Consider the following 19,794-nt stretch of genomic DNA (forward strand, 5'->3'; position numbering starts at 1 on the left):
AGGCAGGGGAGGAAAGGTGGAGGAGCTGCACTGTATGTAAGAGAGCAGTATGCTTGCTCAGAGCTCCACTGTGAAACTGGAGAAAAGCCTGTTGAGAGTCTTTGGGTTAAGTTTAAAGGCAAGAGCAACAAGAGTGATGTCATAGTGGGCGATGAGGATAATGATGAAGTAGGCTTTCTTCGGATCACAGGCCCTGGTTCTCATGGGGGACTTCAATCACCCCTGACATCTGCTGGGAGAGCAATACAGCAGTGCACAGATAATCCAGGAAGTTTTTGGAGAGTACTGGGGACAACTTCCTGGTGCAAGTGCTGGAGGAACCAACCAGGGTCATGCTCATCTTGACCTGCTGCTCACAAACAAAGAAGAATTGGTTAGGGAATTAGAAGTTGGTGGCAACCTGGGCAGCAGTGACCATGAGATGGTCGAGTTCAGGATCCTAACAAAAGGAAGAAAGGAGAGCGGCAGAATATGGACCCTGGATTTCAGAAAAGCAGACTTTGACTCCCTCAGGGAACTGATGGGCAGGATCCCCTGGGCAGGATCAAAGCTAATATGAGGGGAAAAGGAGTCCAGGAGAGCTGGCTATATTTTGAAGAAGCCTTATTGAGGGCGCAGGAACAAACCATCCCAATGTGAAGAAAGAATAGCAAATATGGCAGGTGACCAGCTTGGCTTAACAGAGAAATCTTTGGTAAGCTTAAACACAAAAAGGAAGCTTACAAGAAGTGGAAACTTGGACAGATGACCAGGGAGGAGTATAAAAATAGTGCTCGAGCATGCAGGGGTGTAATCAGGAAAGCCAAAGCACAATTGAAGTTGCAGCTAGCAAGGGATGTGAAGAGTAACAAGAAGGTTTTCTACAGGTATGTTAGCAACAAGAAGAAGGTCAGGAAAAGTGGGAGAGGCAACCTAGTGACAGATAATGTGGAAAAGGTTGAAGTACTCAATGCTTTTTTTGCCTCGGTCTTCACAGACAAGGTCAGTTCCCAAACTGCTGCACTGGGCAGCATATGGGGAGGAGGTGAGCAGCCCACAGTAGTGAAAGAATAGGTAAAGGACTATTTAGAAAAGCTGGACATGCACAAGTCCATGGGGCCATATGCAATACATCCAAGACTGCTGAGGGAGTTGGCTGATGTGATTGCAGAGCCATTGGCCATTATCTTTGAAAAGTTATGGTGATTGGGGGAGGTCCTGGACATCTGGAGAAAGGCAAATATAGTGCCCATCTTTAAAAGAGGGAAGAAGGAGAATCCGGGGAACTACAGACCAGTCAGCCTCACCTCAGTTCCTGGAAAAATCATGGAGCAGGTCCTCAAGGAATCCATTTTGAAGCACTTAGAGGAGAGGAAGGTGAGCAGGAACAGTCAACATGGATTAACCAAGGGCAAGTCATGCCTGACCAACCTGATTGCCTTCTATGATGAGATAACTGGCTCTGTGGATACGGGGAAAGCGGTGGATCTGATATACCTTGACTTTAGGAAAGCTTTTGATACGGTCTCCCACAGTATTCGTTCCAGCAAGTTAAAGAAGTATGGATTGGATAAATGGACTATAAGGTGGATAGAAAGCAGGCTAGATCATCGGGCTTAACCGGTAGTGATCAATGACTCAATGTTTAGTTGGCAGCTGGTATCAAGTGGAGTGCCCCAGGGGTTGGTCCTGGGGCCGATTTTGTTCAACATCTTCATTAATGATCTGGATGATGGGATGGATTGCACCCTCAGCAAGTTCGCAGAGGACACTAAGCTGTGGGGAGAGGAAGATATGCTGGAGATTAGGGATAGACCTGAGTCAGTAGGTCTGCATAGTGCAGTATGTGAGATCTGGGTCCAGCAACTTTAAACCCTTCATGAATGGATGGCAGGTATCATAGCAAATAGCCAGGCATGATCCCGCTTACGCTCCGCTCCCAGTCCTTCTCCTGCTTTTGGTTCTGCAGCTGCCTTTGCCATGGCCCCAGCTCAAGCTGGGGCCACACTGCTCACCTGGCGCTGGGGCCGCATCACCCACCTGCCCAGTGTTCTGGGGCTGGGGGTGCTGGGGTCACACCACCTGTCCTCCCAGCACGCGGGGCTGGGGCCACACTGCCCACCCTCCTGGTGTTCCAGGGCTGGGGCCATGCTGCCCATCCTCCTGGCACTCCAGAGTTGGTGGGGCTGGGGGCACTAAGCGGAGGCTGGTGGCTGCAGTGGGGGGGCTCTGGGCTCCAGTGGGTATCCCAGAAGGGGCGGGGCCATGGGAAGAAGGGGCAGGGCTGGGGGCTAGCCTCCTCAAGCCAGCAGTTCACATGTCACCCATGCCTGCACAGGTTTGGAAACACCAAGTCCACAAGTTTGAGTTTCCAATGCAGTGGGTAGACATGCCCTAAGAAAACAGATAGTGAACATACAAGCAAATGATTCAAGTTTTTAAACCCTGGGAAAAGTAGAGGCAAAAGTGACGATGAGGCAGCATTTTCAAAGAATATGAAAATTTGAGGATATCTTCCATGCTATTCAAAAGAGTCGAGAAATCATGCCTTCCACATGATTTTGAAACAGTGCTGAACAAACTGACAGCTGTACCACAGGCAGTGGGATTCCACAGCTCTTACTTCCACTTAGGCTCACTCTGGGGCTTTCTCATTTGGGGATGTTCCATTCTTGTGGATTACTTTAGGGGATGTTTTCATCCTTCATCTCAGGGCTTTGCAACTTTTGTCTTCCCACAACCCAAAAACTACTGCCAAATTGCTCCCCATACCGGGTGCAACTCAGTGGAAAGGGGAAAAGAGCAGAGCAAAGAAAAGGCAAAACCATGGCTCCAAAACCCCAGCAGAGCTGACTGACCACTCTGGGCAGTGGGGAAGGAGGAGCCCCATAAGGAGATGTTGCAGATTGCTCTGCCCACAGCCCAAGGAGGCATTCTGCCTCTCTGTGCCATAATGCCTCCTAGTGGCTTCTCCACGTTCGTGTAGCTCCACATCACCCCTTCCTATTGGCTCTGGGCTATTAGCATCATCTAGCCTGTAGTGCTGAAGTGAAGCAATCAGGACAAAAATAAAGAGTCTTAGCCGATCTGAATGGCAAGTAGAATAGTCATCCAAGTAGCAATAACTCAGGCACCCTGGCAGATGTATCTTCTCAGGTCCCAGCCATTTCAAACTCACCATTATCTAATGCAGAAAAGATCAAAGATTGCCAAGGAAGGAGAGGTGGCAGAAGTTAAATTGTCACCCACCCCGATTAAACTGAACGGGTTTAATGTAGCATAATGTATTTTAATCAATGGAAATAGAAAAAAAGCATGATCATTTCTCATCAAACAAAAGAATGTTTCTGTTACTTAGAAGGAAATGACCTAATGGGGAAAAACGTTTCTTAAATTAAAATGTATTTTGCAAACTCAGACTTATCCCCACTTACGATAAAAGAAACAGGTGGAGGTCGGGATTTAGATGGGAAACTATTGAAATGTCATTATCCTACCCTGGTGCTGATTTTTTGCTTTCTTTATGTGGAGAGAATCATACACACTTCAGTGTTCAAAAGGAAGCTGAAACAGACGGCTTTTTAGCAAGAATAGTGGGATTGTCACACAAAGGTGATATGCATTATTCTACTTACGCCAGAGGCAAAAGATAGAAGATAGACAGCATTGCTGAATAATCTCTACAGGTATGTAGCCAAAAACAGTGGTTCTGCAGCCTATATTTTTTCAGTTCCAGGTTTTGGGAAATGGTTTTAAAGTGTAAGAATGTAAAGAATAATATAACTAGACTTCATTTATGGCAAAGTTTTAAGATAGCCAAGGTAAAAATAACTTTATATGTATTTGCATTTTCTTAAGTCAGGGGGCCTCCATCAGCAGTCTTCTATTCCAATCTAGAATATGGGGTGAAAATGTTTTAAAACAATACTTCATTCTGTCTGAAATAGTAACTGGATGCTTCAAAAGCATTTCTCATGTTTAAAAATAGTGTGACTTCTGCCCTCCTGTGGCAGTAGACTAGTTTTGCAGATGGCCTGGAATCATGACTGCAAATGTCTGTATTAGATTTTATAATCACAAAGTCTTTTATTTTTCGTTGTGGAACAGACATCAAGAACTGTGTTCACAACCCACTCTGCTTTATACTGATTTGATTTTAGTCCAAGCTTCTGGTATTTTATGTTATGAAAAAGGGAAATTAATTAAATAATTCAATACCATTTTCTTAACCTTACTATAAGAACACAGAGTCTGAAAGCATGAAGATCATATAAGAATAAATGGTTTGGTGTAATTTTTTGTGGTCATTAACATAATTTTAGCTTGAATGTCTATGCCCTATTGGATAATTTGCACAAAGAATAGGAGCAGCTTCTATGCTATCCTGTTTAATCATTCTATAGTTTATTTAATGTAAAAGCCTTTTCCTTTAGAAAAGATGTCCAGTATTAATGTTTGGAATACTAGGGTCTGATTCCTATCTTGCTTTTACACCAAGGCCACTTCGTTGATTCCAGTAGAGTTATTTTAGCTTTACCCATGTGTACAGGAAGAGTCAGTCCCATGCTGTCTATTTATGTTAAAAAAAATCATTAGCTGTAGCCTGATAGGCAGTTTTAAATGTATGGATTTATGCATAAGGTGAATCAGCCTTTCACGCAAGACTTGCACATGGCTTGACTTTCAGAGCTTCTGAGCACCTGAAACCTCAACTAACATCAGTAGGGGCTGCAGCTGCTCATCACCTCAGCAGATCAGGCCCATTGAATATATTCATTGGGAAAGAGAGTGAAAGCAAAAATTTACAGAAATGGATGGCAGTGGTCACCTGAGGGACCCCAGGAAATACATGCTGACAACTGTTTCTGTTTTCTCCACCCTTTGTTTCCATGAAGCAGCTCTTCTCGAACACAGCACAAACTTCCAGCCAAGGCACAGATGTTCAGCATCATCTGCATTCATATTTCTCTATTTCAAGACCCAAACAGGCCAAATTAAAGCCAGGGTTCACCACAATGAAGTACAATTTACCCTTGTTTCAGAGTAGCAGCCGTGTTAGTCTGTATCCGCAAAAAGAACAGGAGTACTTGTGGCACCTTAGAGACTAACAAGTTTATTTCAGCATGAGCTTTCATGAGCTACAGCTCACTTCTTCGGATGCATAGAATGGAACACACAGACAGGAGATATTTATGCATACAGAGAACATGAAAAGGTGGAAGTATGCATACCAACAGGAAGAGTTTAATCAATTGAGATGAGCTATCATCAGCAGGAGAAAAAAAAACTTTTGAAGTGATAATTAAGATGACCCATAGAAGGTAAGGATAACTTAACATAGGGAAATAGATTCAGTTAGTGTAATGACCCAACCATTCCCAATCTCTGTTTAAGCCTGAGTTAATTGTATCTAATTTGCATATTAATTCGAGTTCAGCAGTCTCCCTTTGGAGTCTGTTTTTGAAGTTTTTTTGTTGTGAAAGTGCCACCTTCAAGTCTGTCACTGAGTGGTTAGAGAGGTTGAAGTGTTCTCCCACTGGTTTTTGAATGTTATGATTCCTGATGTCAGATTTGTATCCATTCATTCTTTTGTGTAGAGACTGTCCGGTTTGGCCAATGTACATTGCAGAGGGGCATTGCTGGCATATACCATGTTGGTAGATGTGCAGGTGAATGAGCCCCTGATGGCGTGGCTGATGTGATTAGGTCCTATGATGGTGTCACTTGAATAGATATGTGGACAGAGCTGGCATCGGGCTTTGTTGCAAGGATAGGTTCCTGGGTTAGTGTTTATGTTGTATTTTGTTGTGTTTAGTTGGGGGCTCTAGGTGGTGGCTAGTAGTGTTCTGGTATTTTCTTCGTTGGGCCTGTCCTGTAGTAGGTGGCTTCTGGGTACTTTTCTGGCTCTGTCAATCTGTTTTTATACTTCAGCAGCTGGGTACTGTAGTTTTAAGAATGCTTGATAGAGATCTTGTAGGTGTTTATCTCTGTCTGAGGGATTGGAGCAAATACGGTTGTATCTTAGAGCTTGGCTGTAGACAATGGATCATGTGGTGTGTCCTGGATGGAAGCTGGAGGCATGTAGGTAAGTATAGCGGACAGTGGGTTTCCGGTATAGGGTGGTGTTTATGTGACCATCACTTATTAGCACAGTAGTGTCTAGGAAATGGACCGCTTGTGTGGATTGGTCTAAGCTGAGGTTGATGGTGGGATGGAAATGTTAAAATCACGGTGGAATTCCTCGAGGGCTTCTTTTCCATGAGTCCAGGTGATGAAGATGTCATCAATGTGGCGCAAGGAGAGTAGGGGCGTTAGGGAATGAAAGCTAAGGAAGCATTGTTCTAAGTCAGCCATAAAGATGTTGACATATTGTGGGGCCATGCGGGTACCTGTAGCAATGCCGCTGCACACATAGCAGTACCAATCCACACAAGCGATTCATTTCCTAGACACTGCTGTGCTAATAAGCGATGGTCACATAAACACCACCCTATACCAGAAACCCACTGACCGCTATACTTACCTACATGCCTCCAGCTTCCATCCAGGACACACCACACGATCCATGTCTACAGCCAAGCTCTAAGATACAACCGTATTTGCTCCAATCCCTCAGACAGAGATAAACACCTACAAGATCTCTATCAAGCATTCTTAAAACAACAGTACCCAGCTGCTGAAGTGTAAAAACAGATTGACTGAGCCAGAAGAGTACCCAGAAGCCATCTACTACAGGACAGGCCCAAAAAAGAAAATAACTGAACGCCACTAGCCATCACCTACAGCCCACAACTAAAACCTCTCCAGCGCATCATCAAAGATCTACAACCTATCCTTAAAGATGATCCCTCACTCTCACAGATCTTGGGAGACAGGCCAGTCCTTGCTTATAGACAACCTCCGAACCTGAAGCAAATACTCACCAGCAACCGCACACCATACAACATAAACACTAACCCAGGAACCTATCCTTGCAACAAAGCCCGATGCCAGCTCTGTCCACATATCTATTCAAGTGACACCATCATAGGACCTAATCACATCAGCCACGCCATCAGGGGCTTGTTCACCTGCACATCTACCAACATCATATGCTATCATGTGCCAGCAATACCCCTCTGCAATGTACATTGGCCAAACCAGACAGTTTCTACGCAAAAAAATGAATGGACACAAATCTGACATCAGGAATCATAACATTCAAAAACCAGTGGGAGAACACTTCAACTTCTCTAACTACTCAGTGACAGACTTGAAGGTGGCAGTTTTGCAACAAAAAAACTTCGAAAACAGACTCCAAAGAGAGACTGCTGAACTCGAATTAATATGCAAATTAGATACAATTAACTCAGGCTTAAACAGAGACTGGGAATGGTTGGGTCATTACACTAATTGAATCTATTTCCCTATGTTAAGTTATCCTTACCTTCTATGGGTCATCTTAATTATCACTTCAAAAGTTTTTTTCTCCTGCTGATGATAGCTCATCTCAATTGATTAAACTCTTCCTGTTGGTATGCATACTTCCACCTTTTCATGTTCTCTGTATGCATAAATATCTCCTGTCTGTGTGTTCCATTCTATGCATCCGAAGAAGTGAGCTGTAGCTCATGAAAGCTCATGCTGAAATAAACCTGTTACTCTCTAAGGTGCCACAAGCACTTCTGTTCAATTTACCCTTGGTGTATCTTCATTTTGGTTTAACTCATTTCTTCATATGCATCTAAATCAAACCGCTTTCTCTTGTAACACTACTGACACTGGAAATCAGTGCCCAGTTTCATTTGAAATGCCCAACAGGAGAAATATCAGGGTTCCTTCTTGCATTTCTGGTGGCCTCTTATTTCCTAGCAAAATTCCAGCACTCAGAATTTGATTAAAATCCCTAGTAGCGACTATGCATACACTTCAAAACACAGCTACAGCCAAAGTATAAGTCAGTACCAATCACATACTTCTATCTTATTTTTGATTCCCTGATCCTATTTTTTCTACCCCATGGTTCATGGGAAAACAGTCCCACTTCCCCTTTCAAATCAATATCTATGTGTTAGTATTACAGTGTAGCTTAAGCTATGCACTTCTAGGAACCTTTTTAATCATCAGATCAATTTTCAGCAACCAAAGAAGAGGTATTTCTTATATCAGATGTTTTTAAAACACTTCTCTCTGCACTTGCTCATGAACTCCTGCAAATAAAACTCATCATCAGCCCAATTCAGCCCTACTGTGAGTGAGTGCCATTCTAGGGATACATTTGGTCCCATGTCGCTAAATCATTGCCTCCCTGAATTGCTAATACGTTAGTCTACTACCGAAGTATTTCTTATTTTAAAACCCAAATCAGCTATTCTACACCAGGGATAAAGGTGATGTGCATACATCTGTAATGTGGTCCTCAGTAAGGTGAGATCAGGATGGTTATGGAGGAACCTCTGTAGTTAAATGTCAATCCTGCCAGAGGGTTTCTAGGGATTCCCCTGTTCCTGCTGCAGAATACTGTGGGCTTGATCCAGAACTGCATTACTTCAGTTCTATGTTGGTGTGAGACCACTGATGTCACCCCTTCTGTGATTAAATTAATCACACTGTCTCTCCCCTGCATTATAGGGATCTGAAATTACCTTCCAGTTTTGGCTGAAACTTAGTAGCTCTGAGATGAAGCTCAAGGAGGAGATTTTTCCTGGACATAGCATTTTCAGTCCTTCTGTTAGGTGGTTTATAAACTGGCTTTCACCCTACTGAATTACACTGCTCCTTTTCAGTCTGTTGCAGAAAGGAGTGTAGATGGATGCCCTTGTGGAGAAGATGGGAACGGTGCTTGATACGTAGTACACTGGCTCAGCACATCACCTTTTATTATCCGGAGCACAGAAACCAGGGTAAATACTCTGAGCACAGAAGCTTCAAAGATAGGTTGAGTGCACACTGTTCTAAGTGTCTCAAAAAGTGGATGAACCCATTGATAACAGTCAGTGAATTCCTGAAGTAGAGAGTAATTAGATTACTTTACCTTCCTACATTAGAGCTTTTCTGTTCATTCTGTTATTCAGTCTTCTGCTGTAGAGACTGAACCATACCAGACTGGTGGGGGAGGGAATGGAGGCGGGGGGAGAGGGAGGGGAGAGAGTTTAAGGCCTATAAAACTGTTATGACACAGAGATAATGTAACATTCTTGCTTTAGTGGCACATTTTCTAAGCATAAGAAAATGAGTAGAATGATCCTTCCTCTGTACGTTTCTCTTGACCTATATCTATACTAATCATTCTGGTGGCTTTGGGGCTTGGCAGAGAACAAGACTAACATAACCCATATCTATCTATAGCTATATAAAGGATAAATCAGACAACCTGTGGGTCAAAGGTTCAAAAGAAAGGATGGTGTGGCAGCTGGGCTGAAGCAGAAAAGCCTGTGCTGTGGAGCTTGGCCTGAGTCTTGAACAGTTATCAACAAACTCGAGATTTGTTTGTCTGCCCCTCTAAACTAACAAACACAAAAGGTAATTACTTACCTGCAGTGCTTAAGCAAAGGGCCTGGCCTGGCCTTGGTGTTTTGGGCTAATACTGCTGTGCTCTGCTCCTCCTCTGCCTCAGTCCTACTCAGCACTAACCTTCAGAAGAAACAGGCAAACTTTCTTAATGGGCCTGTTGGCTCCTTGTTGGTCAGTGTCTCTTCTTAGCCTTTCCACTCCCCTGGAAGCCTCAATGCCATTGGTAACCTGGTCTGAGTGGACTTGCCTTAAGCGGAGGGTGGTGTCTAGCACCTCTAGCTAGGGGCAGAGAAGCCCCTGATAGATCCCCCCCCAGACAGTTTCTTGAGGAGAAATGCCTTCTTGAGGAGACATTTTATGCACTCCCATATGTTCCCCAAAATGTGATTTAAAGCAGGGGCATAGGGCTGCCAGAATGGCCTGGGGTGTAACTCTAGCACCTGAAATCCAGGATGGAACAGCACTCCAGCACTTCTTCTGGCACATGAGGTTACAATGCCATTCAAATTTGGCATGGCCTTCCTCCCATCCCCCCTCCCCCATCATGATATCTGATGGAGGGGCTGCCAGGCCAAATTTGAGTGAGTGATGTTGCGACCTGACACACGAGGTTGCAATGCCAATCAGGTTTAGCCCAGCTACCCCTCTGTCATGATGGGAGGGTTAGTTGGGCCAAATATGAGTAAAGGCATTGTGGTCTGGTGCATTGGGTTGCACTGCTGCTCAGGGCTGGCTTAGCCACCCACCCATCATAAAAGAGGGACTACTACCTGCATCAAATCTGAGCAATGCTACAACCCTGTGTGCCAGGTTGCAATGCCACTCATCACTCAAATTTGGCCCAAGTTGTTTGAGTGCGGGGCAGGTGATGGGAGCAAGTGGAACCACTGGGTGGCCGTGATTGGAAGGCACCGCTCTAGCCAAGGACAGGACTGGGGTGCTGAGCCTGGGAAAGGAGTCGGTGAGTGGCCAGAAAGGTTGTGGGTAGTGAGCTAGGGGCTGGGGACAAGTTGTTGGTGGGCTACAGGGTGAGTGGGAAGTATTGGGGGGTGAGCTGTGCTGAGTGGGATATATGTCAGGTCTACTGGGATGTTGTGGGGGGCCATCCAGATAAGGGGGGGATGGTCTGATCAGCCAATTAAATTGGGGTTATGGGGTGCCCCAAAAGTAGCTGGAGCATACAAGCAAATCTTGCTCTTATTTGAAGTCTGCAGAGAATATTAATATTGTAAAAACAATATTTTACCTGCACCACCAATGGGCTTTTTGACTAATTACATGTCCGCTTTGGATGTGACTTGCTACTTAGTTTAAAGTTTGGCATATAATTGAGTTACAAATATTTTATCTTGATATGATATGTGTATTTATTATTAATGTGTGAAATCTCATATTTGCTGTTGCACAGATTGTTGATGAAGTAACATTTACTGGTAAAGTGTAAGGTAGGTTTTTATTATGACATCACTCATAAGATAGATTGTGGAAGCCCGTGTGATGGAATTACCAACTTCAGATGATTTTTGCAGGGCTCCTGCATTATAAAATTTAGCACTACATCACTTGTTAAAAGGATAATGCCAGATTAAAAAAAAACGTACTGTAAAAGAACCACGTGTTAGAGTAGTAACTGCTCCAATTAGTAGAAATAATTTTTAAAATCATACTTTCTTTTCACTGTTTTATGCTATTTGTTTACTTCCCCCCCTCCCCCCCTACACATTTTTCTTTGGTTGGACAAAGAAAATAGACTAGGCAATTTCATTTTTATGTTTTCTGTCATTTTCTAGTCAATTTCATGTTAAGGTTTTATGCAGTAGCACAATGTAATGATATCTGGGTTACAATGACAACAGTGTAGCAGAATGGTTATTTATTTAATTAAATAGTTTTGGCTGGAATTTTAAAATTCCTGTTGATTTCACATTTGGTGAAAGCTTATTTTTGTGAAACCTAAATGTTAGGCTGTGCCACCCTTTAAAAAAATCTAGGTTGTTGTATGCCAGCTTCTCAGCTGGTATAAATCATTGGGGCTCCAAAGACCAGAGGAGAGTGACTGGCCCTATGCATTTTGGGAAGTGTGAGAGACTGGTTTCCTTTCCTGAGGAAAGATACTTGGGAGTCTATGGCTTCTTCTGGGTACAACTGTTGTCTTTTTACACTCTGCTAAATCTCTCCAAACAATACATGGAAATCAACCACATGCTGAGGCCTCAGACCTTTAAATTTGGCAGTAAATTGTCACCTGTCCACTTTATCAGCTCAGGTAGGAATTTCAAGTGAGCATGTTGGTTTTGCCTGGTGAGTTTAATGATAAGCATAAATATTGTTTGTGCAGCATGAAAGGATAGGAGCTCCTGAACTCTACTAGAATTAATACCTGTGAGTTTGGCTGGTCTGCTACTTGATTTACTTTAATCCCTTTCTTGCTTTTTCCCAATTCATGAATAATATCAATATGTGGATAATAAATAATCTGGTGAGTAATAGCTAGAGCTATGTATGTAGCTCCTTCTCCTCCCTTTACACTAGCCAGTGACTGTTTTCCCGGCTCACACACTCTCAGACCAAAGCAAAATTTTGCATAGCATCACATAATTTCTCCTTTATATACTTTGCTTCTAGCTTTTTATCTGCTGGGAGGAAATAAATCAACATCCCTCCTCTCTCGGATCTGTGCTGCAGGGCCTGTAGTTAGAATGCATCCTATTTATACACTTCTACCTCGATATAACGCTGTCCTCGGGAGCCGAAAAATCTTACCACGTTATAGGTGAAACCGCATTATATCGCACTTGCTTTGATCCGCGGGAGCACGCAGCCCTGCCCCCCCGGAGCACTGCTTTACCCCGTTATATCCAAATTCGTGTTATATCAGGTGGCGTTATAACGGGGTAGAGGTGTACTTGTAGCAGGGACTGCTTTCAGACTGCTGCTTTGCTCCCATTGCAGTCACTATTAATGCCAATCTGACCTTGTTGCTAGGTGGTATGTCCCTTAAGCAGACAGTTGCTATTGCTGCTTAGGGATTCTTGCAAATGTTATTTGCTATTTGTTCACCTGATGTGCCAGAAGTGTTGAAGGATCAGTACACAACTCAACATTTGGGGAATTTCAGTTCCAATGCTGAAATCAGTAACACATTCCACGGTTTTCCTGACTATAGAAAGGGTGAAATTCTGGCCCTATTGAAGAGAATGGCAAAACTCTCTTGGACTTCAGTGGGGTCAGGATTTCTCCTTATGTATACACTTTGCTGACCAATGTCCTTAACTGTGAACATGGCGGAGTAAGTTCCTCAGACAACTCTTAAATCTGATACATTTCTGTGCTGTATGTCATGACCAAGATTTTGCTCTCCCAGTAGCTTATAGATATACTTCATTTTTTAAAAAAACACTGCAAAGATCAGAACATTTATATTCTTTGATCCTACAAGGAGTTCTACACAATTCCTGGGGACGATCCCCATTGACTTCAGTAGGAATGTTCAGCATAGCGCAGAAACAGAGGTGTCCAAATTGGACATAGAAGCCTGACTTTAGGGTCTTGCTTTTGAAAATCTCAATGTTTTGCCGCTGACAAAAATATCCACACCCTCTTTGACTTACAAAGAGTTTATTGAATTTGGATGAATTTCTATGTAATACCTAAATATTCCCCACTTTGCAGGGGCTCTGTTTGTTTAGGGTCAGATTCTGCCACCCTTAAGGTAAATAGAACTATACTCTGCAGGTAGCCCCATTGAATTTGGAGTGGTGCAAAGGGGCTGATTGCAAGTCAGAATCTGGCCCTAACAATGAAATTATCAGAGCACAAATAAAAGGGATCCATTCTTTTTTCTGTTCATATAATTAGAATGTTTCAACTGATGTTGTTCAAATGTGGCTCAAACTGAAATGTCAGGTTAAAGTCTAAGCAAGAAAATTTACAATGTGAAAAGGTGGGGTTTAGAAGTAATAGCTCTTTCCAACTGTGCGTCTGGTAGTTCTAATGTGATTCAGTCTGGCAGAGGAAATGGAATGTTTACAGTTCAGATTCCTCAGGATATTTGGGAGGGTATTATCTCAAAATATTGTCAAAATTGTAATTGCATTATGAAGAGACAACAATAGATGCTATTCCTCTGTGTAGATCTAAGAAACTAGCATTTAATTTATAGCAAAAATGTCAGTGGTCGCTTTAACAGTTATATCCAAATAAGTCTCAAACAACAACGATAGTTCCGTGTATATGTTTTTTTCATTCACTTCTTTGGCTACATAAGACACTAAGATGGCAATAGGCTTTTTTCCTTCCAGCATTGTTTCTGTTTGCTAGTCACACAGTAGACTCCTTCTAGTTGTAGTATACTTCTTTTTATTTGCTTAAAATGGTTCCAGTTATACAATACTACTATTCTTCAAAAACTTTACAACAGACAGAAAATCAACTAGGTAGCAGTCATTAAAATTTATGATATCCTGCCACTGAAGTGAACTAGTACAACAATCACTACCATTATCATTGCAATATACTGCAATTGTTTGCACAGCACCAGGCACGCTACAATAGTATTAATATTATTATGAAGGTAAGTCTGGATTTCTGTTTGCACCTCTGTTTCTTTTACATCATCTTTTGATTTAAATATAGATCCCAGCTCTTCTGGTTTGAGTCTTCATCATTTGATTCCTTTTCAATATAGTTGTTTGAATACAGATTCCTAAAAGATCAGAAATACAAATCAAAATCTGCTACAATCGGGTCAGACAATCACAGAAGAATGAAAAATGGCAGATGCAGATAATACTGGCTATCTCATTCTGTAGTGAATGCTTCTGAACTGGACTTCTCTTCTGCTTCATGCAGGCAAAATATGTGGTTTCAGAGCAAGACAACTGAAGCAGAATCAGGGCCCCAAATTAACGAATAGTTTGGATTATAGGTATTTTTAAGGAATTATTATTGTGTGTAAAAATAAATTTCATAGTAGAAAATAGTTGTTCCAAATAATAATAAGCATTGGGCAGAAAATGACTTTCCTGCCACAGGAAAAAATTGAAATTTTGAAAATAATATTTCCTGTCTTGAATCAGGATGAAAAGTTGAAATCTCAAAAGTTTTCACAAGCCACCAAACCAATCTTTTTATTTTTGGGTTCAGGTCAATTGAAACATTTCATTTTGACATTGTCAAAAAATTTTGGTTTTGACTTTTAAAAACAATTTTTATGATAATTATCTTAAATATCACAATAAAACATTGTTTCAAAAGGAAAACAATGGAATTTTTCATTTTGAAAATATTGCCATGGAAAGCTTCAACAATTTCAAAACATTTTAAAGTGAGAAATTCATCAAAATGGACACTTTCCTTTCAGTTTAGATGAATTGACATTTTCCAACCAAAAAAACCACAACATTTTGTTGAAAAATTCCTGACTGTAATAGTAATGCTTTTTAATTTGAAGAACTTTGGGCCTAATTCTGCTGTCTTTATTTAGACAAATCAAACTCTCACTCAAACACCCAGTTGAGATTGCTTGAGTAAGGCTGGCAGGATTGAATCCTGGCTAATTTATCATTTGGAGGGCATTCAGCATGCTTTTATAGACTTTAAGCTCATAGACTTTAAGATCAGAAAGGACCATTATGATCATCTAATCTGACCTCCTGCACAACGCAGGCCACAGAATCTCACCCACCCACTCCTGTAACAAACCCCTAATCTATGTCTGAATTATTGATGTTCTCAAATCGTGGTTTAAAGATTTCAAGGTGCAGAGAATCCTCTAGCAAGTGACCCGTGCCCCACACTGCAGAGGAAGGTGAAAAACCTCCAGGGCCTCTGCCAATCTGCCCTGGAGGAAAATTCCTTCCCGACCCCAAATATGGCGATCAGTTGAACCTGAGCACATGGGCAAGACTCACCAGCCAGCACCCAGGAAAGAATTCTCTGTAGTAACTCAGATCCCACCCCATCTAACATCCTGTCACAGACCATTAGGCATATTTATCTGTTAATAATCAAAGATCAATTAATTGCAAAAATTAGGCTATCCCATCATACCATCCCCTCCATAAACTTATCAAGCTTAGTCTTGAAGCCAGATATGTCTTTTGCCCCCACCTTTCCCCTTGGCAGGCTGTTACAGAACTTCACTCCTCTAAAGGTTAAAAACCTTTGTCTACTTTCAAGTCTAAACTTCCTAGTGTCAGTTTATATCCATTTGTTCTTGTGTCCACATTGGTACTAAGCTTAAATAATTCCTTTCTCTCCCTGATATTTATCCCTCTGATATATTTATAAAGAGCAATCATATCTCCCCTCAGCCTTCTTTTGGTAGGCTAAATAAGCCAAGCTCTTTGAGTCTCCTTTCATAAGACAGGTTTTCTATTCCTCGGATCATCCTAGTAGCCCGTCTCTGTACCTGTTCCAGTTTTAATTCATCCTTCTGAAACATGGGAGACTGGAACTGCACACAGTATTCCAGATGAGGTCTCACCAGTGCCTTGTATAACGGACTAACACCTTCTTATCTTTACTGGAAATACCTCACCTGATGCATCCCAAGACCGCATTAGCTTTTTTAATGGCCGTATCACATTGGCGGCTCATAGTCATCCTGTGATCAACCAATACTCCGAGGTCCTTCTCCTCCTCTGTTACTTTCAACTGATGCCTCCTCAGCTTATAACAATAGTTCTTGTTATTAATCCCTAAATGCATGACCTTGCACTTTTCACTATTAAATTTCATCCTATTACTATTACTCCAATTTACAAGGTCATCCAGATCTTCCTATCCCAGTCATTCTCTGTGTTAGCAATATCTCCCAGCTTTGTGTCATCCGCAAACTGTATTAGCACATTCCCACTTTTTTGTGCCAAGGTCAGTAATAAAAAGGTTAAATAAGATTGGTCCCAAAACCGATCCCTGAGAAACTCCACTAGTAACCTCCTTCCAGCCTGACAGTTCACCCTTCACTATGACCCGTTGTAGTCTCCCCTTTAACCAGTTCCTTATCCACCTTTCAATTTTCATATTGATCCCCATCTTTTCCAATTTAACTAATAATTCCCCGTGTGGAACCATATCAAATGCCTTACTGAAATCGAGGTAAATTAAATCCACTGCGTTTCCTTTGTCTAAAAAATCTGTTACCTTCTCAAAGAAGGAGATCAGGTTGGTTTGGCACAATCTACCTTTTGTAAAACCATGTTGTATTTTATCTGTTACCATTGACCTCAATGTCCTTAACTATTTTCTCCTTCAAAAAATTTTCCAAGACCTTGCACACTACAGATGTCAAACTAACAAGCCTAGAGTTACTAGGATCACTTTTTTTCCCTTTCTTAAAAATAAGAACTATTCTCCAGTCATACGGTACAACCCCTGAGTTTACTGATTCATTAAAAATTCTTGCTAATGGGCTTACCTGTTATTGCTTTGCTCAGATTCTTGAATGTTTTGTGATAGGTGGGCAGGCAGTGATTTCCCAAATCTTTGTGGCAAGTTGGTAAGTGACTGGATGGAACTTCTAACAAATGGAGATCTGCCGAACCTGTGTAATAAGTTAGGAGCACATCTAGAAATACTGCCTTCAAAAGCTCTCCCAAATCTCAGTGGCAAATTAGCCACTGGCTTAATGCTTCTGTTTTCTCGAACATTTCTTCCAAACCTCAGTGGTAAATTAGCAAGTGAATTTGACATCTTGTTGACTGTGGGAGTGCTCATTTTAATGATGTTTTTTGATCCCCAGTCTTTCAGTTCTTCAAAATTGAGACTTCTCTGCTTTTCTTCTAAGAAGTCTTCACTGGACTAAAAATAGAAATAATGACACAGTCACTTTTTTGCACTGATGATAACCTGTCTACATACAAATCACAAACAGTAGGTTGTTAATTTTCAGGTTTCTGTAGGCACAGACATGGAGGAGAAGAATATAACTTCCTAATGCTTTTAGAATGCGATTTCCTCAAACATTTTTCAGAATGTGGACTCTTCCTTGTAGATTGATTGTCTTGTAGACTATTTCCTCCCATTGGCTACCAGAGAACATCCCTGTGCCAACTTCAGCAGTTGTTTACATGGAAAAGTAAAATTAGGAATGCACTTCTGTGTCTTTATCTGCTTTAGTGATACCCATTTTTGCCCTAAATGTCAATCATAGTCTCCTTTTGCTCATTTTATCTTCCCCTTCTATCTGTTCTCTTCGTTTCCCTCTCTCCCTACTCCTTGCACTTGCGTTTCTGCTGTCTTGTCCTCTTCTCCTCCTCTTCCTGTACAGTTGTTTCCCTTCTTATTGGTCTCCTTTTCCTCTTATGTGATTCCTTTTCCCTTAGTTCCCATCTCCCCAGCATCCTGGCCACACTGCCCAGCCATTGGAGAATTCCCCTCACCTAAGGGAACTTCAAATTAGTGTAAAGCTAACAGAACCACTCCTTCATTCCTGGCATATGCAGTGTGCCAGGATCATGCTCTGTTCTGCTACACTGATTCTCCTCTGGCATAGGGGCATTTAGGACCTTGAGCTTTTACACTGCTTTATCTCATGCTTGAGCTGACCAGTACAGAACCACTTCTATTGCATCCAATCCCTGTGCCTAGACACAGTGGAGAATTGAGCCCAGCATATTAATTGTTTTATGAAATAATTAAAGTGCAGGTGTTCTCTGAAAAGTGGCTATATAAAAAATATTTTCTTATGCAACAATGTTCTCTGCACACAGTTAAAGTCATATCTTATTTTTGTGAATTGTGTTGTTAAGTTTCTCGATCTTAAAAGCAGATCACTGCAAATAAGGTATTAGAGTTAAGTTAAAAACCAAACATTAACATTGTCAATTCCAGCCCATAAGTTTTTATGAATGTTTATTTCTCTCAGCACTGCAGCTATTGGAGAGGGAGCTGGAGTCTATTCTAGTTTAGACAACATTAGCAGAATTGTTCACTTCTAACTGTGGGACCAAACTCTGTCTCCTGTTACACCTGTGCAACCCCACTGAAATGTGTAAATGAGAGCCTAATCTGAAGACAAAGGGGCTGCACAGGCAGGGATGCTGGAATAATTTTTATAACACAGGTGCTGAAAGTGGAAACCATACACCGTATTTGGTTGTTATTTCTACTTCAAGCCAGGGGGTGCTGCCACACCTTCAGCACCCCTGGTTCCAGGACCCCTGTGCGCAGATATAATTAAGGTAATATTTTTGCTTGCAGAATTTTTATAACTGGAGATGGTGCAGAAGGCAAAAATAATGTAGACTCTCAGGTCCCAGGGACTGCTTCTAGGGTAGACAGTTAGAAAAAAAAATCACTTTATATATATAAACTGTGTAAATATTAACTATGTAAATTTGATTTGACAGCTATTGAGACACAATAAATATGGACCCCCCAATATTTTATAGTCACTTTTCAAGATAGAACCATTTATCACATCAGATTTATAGTACTTTCCGTTTATCTTTATTATTTGAACATCACAAACATTCCTTTATTAATTTGGGATTAGTAATATATTTTTTATAAGAATAAAAAGCATGACAGTTTCTTACTGCATAAGCAAAAATCAATTTAAAATAAACATCATCCTGAATCCCAAGGTTTACAGTACGAAAATCAAACCATGAATTGCTTTACATACTACATATAAGCCAGTGGATAAACTTCATGAAAGTTGTCTCAACAAGCCTTCTTTATGCTGGTGATGTTATAGGACATGATCCTGTGCCGCTGAAGTCAATGGGAACTTTACCACTGACTTCAATGGGCACAGGATCAGACCTGCAGTTCTCAAAATAATGTCATACCAAGGCAAATCTTACCTCAGAATATTTATCACCATAATCTCTGCTCTGCAGACTGGACATTGCTGATTCATCTAAGCATGAAGTATTTGATGTTAAAAAGACAAATATGGCTAAAGTAAATAAAATATAACTTTTGATTGAGATGATTTTCATTTTCTCTTAAATTAAGTTTACATAGAGAGCTCAGAATCCATACAGCAAAGGAAATGATCATCTTTTTATACAATTAGAAAACAAAGAGATTCCTTAAGCTGTGACATCAACCCCAAATACTTTATTTCTTAATATTAATTAGTATAGTTTTAAATATATATTTGAAGAATGTTGGGCATTTGTTTTGTGAACATATTTAATAAACACTGCTTCCTGCTGCAAACACATTGCCTTTACAAATATTTTCCTGGCTATGAAAGAGATTTTAATTAGCTAACTTTGAATGCCTCACCAATCAGCACTCATAATAACCATATTTCATTGCTACATTTTAACAAAAGCATCTTGTTCCTATTTCTCATATCAGCCATCT

At 41.2% G+C, this 19,794-nt stretch overlaps 1 protein-coding gene across 1 annotated transcript; it reads right to left on the reverse strand.

Annotated features, from left to right (window-relative positions):
- Positions 1-13,917: 13,917 nt before the first annotated feature.
- Positions 13,918-19,421, reverse strand: NPVF (neuropeptide VF precursor). Its single transcript, XM_050938751.1, has 3 exons — positions 19,284-19,421; positions 16,892-17,274; positions 13,918-14,176 (listed from the first exon to the last, which is right to left on the reverse strand). The coding sequence occupies exons 1-3, from the start codon at positions 19,419-19,421 to the stop codon at positions 14,080-14,082; spliced, it is 618 nt and encodes a 205-aa protein (XP_050794708.1). The 3' UTR covers positions 13,918-14,079.
- Positions 19,422-19,794: the final 373 nt, after the last annotated feature.

The sequence above is a fragment of the Gopherus flavomarginatus genome, chromosome 2 (genome assembly GCF_025201925.1).
Source record: "Gopherus flavomarginatus isolate rGopFla2 chromosome 2, rGopFla2.mat.asm, whole genome shotgun sequence".
Lineage (NCBI taxonomy): Eukaryota > Metazoa > Chordata > Testudines > Testudinidae > Gopherus > Gopherus flavomarginatus.

Excerpts from the sequence above, each read along its gene's own strand:
- NPVF (XM_050938751.1), bottom strand. The coding sequence starts at position 19,421 with ATGAAAATCATCTCAATCAAAAGTTATATTTTATTTACTTTAGCCATA. Across the intron at positions 17,275-19,283 it reads ATGGTGATAAATATTCTGAG|TCCAGTGAAGACTTCTTAGA; the intron begins GTAAGATTTGCC and ends TTCTATTTTTAG. Across the intron at positions 14,177-16,891 it reads TCTGAGCAAAGCAATAACAG|GAATCTGTATTCAAACAACT; the intron begins GTAAGCCCATTA and ends CTGATCTTTTAG.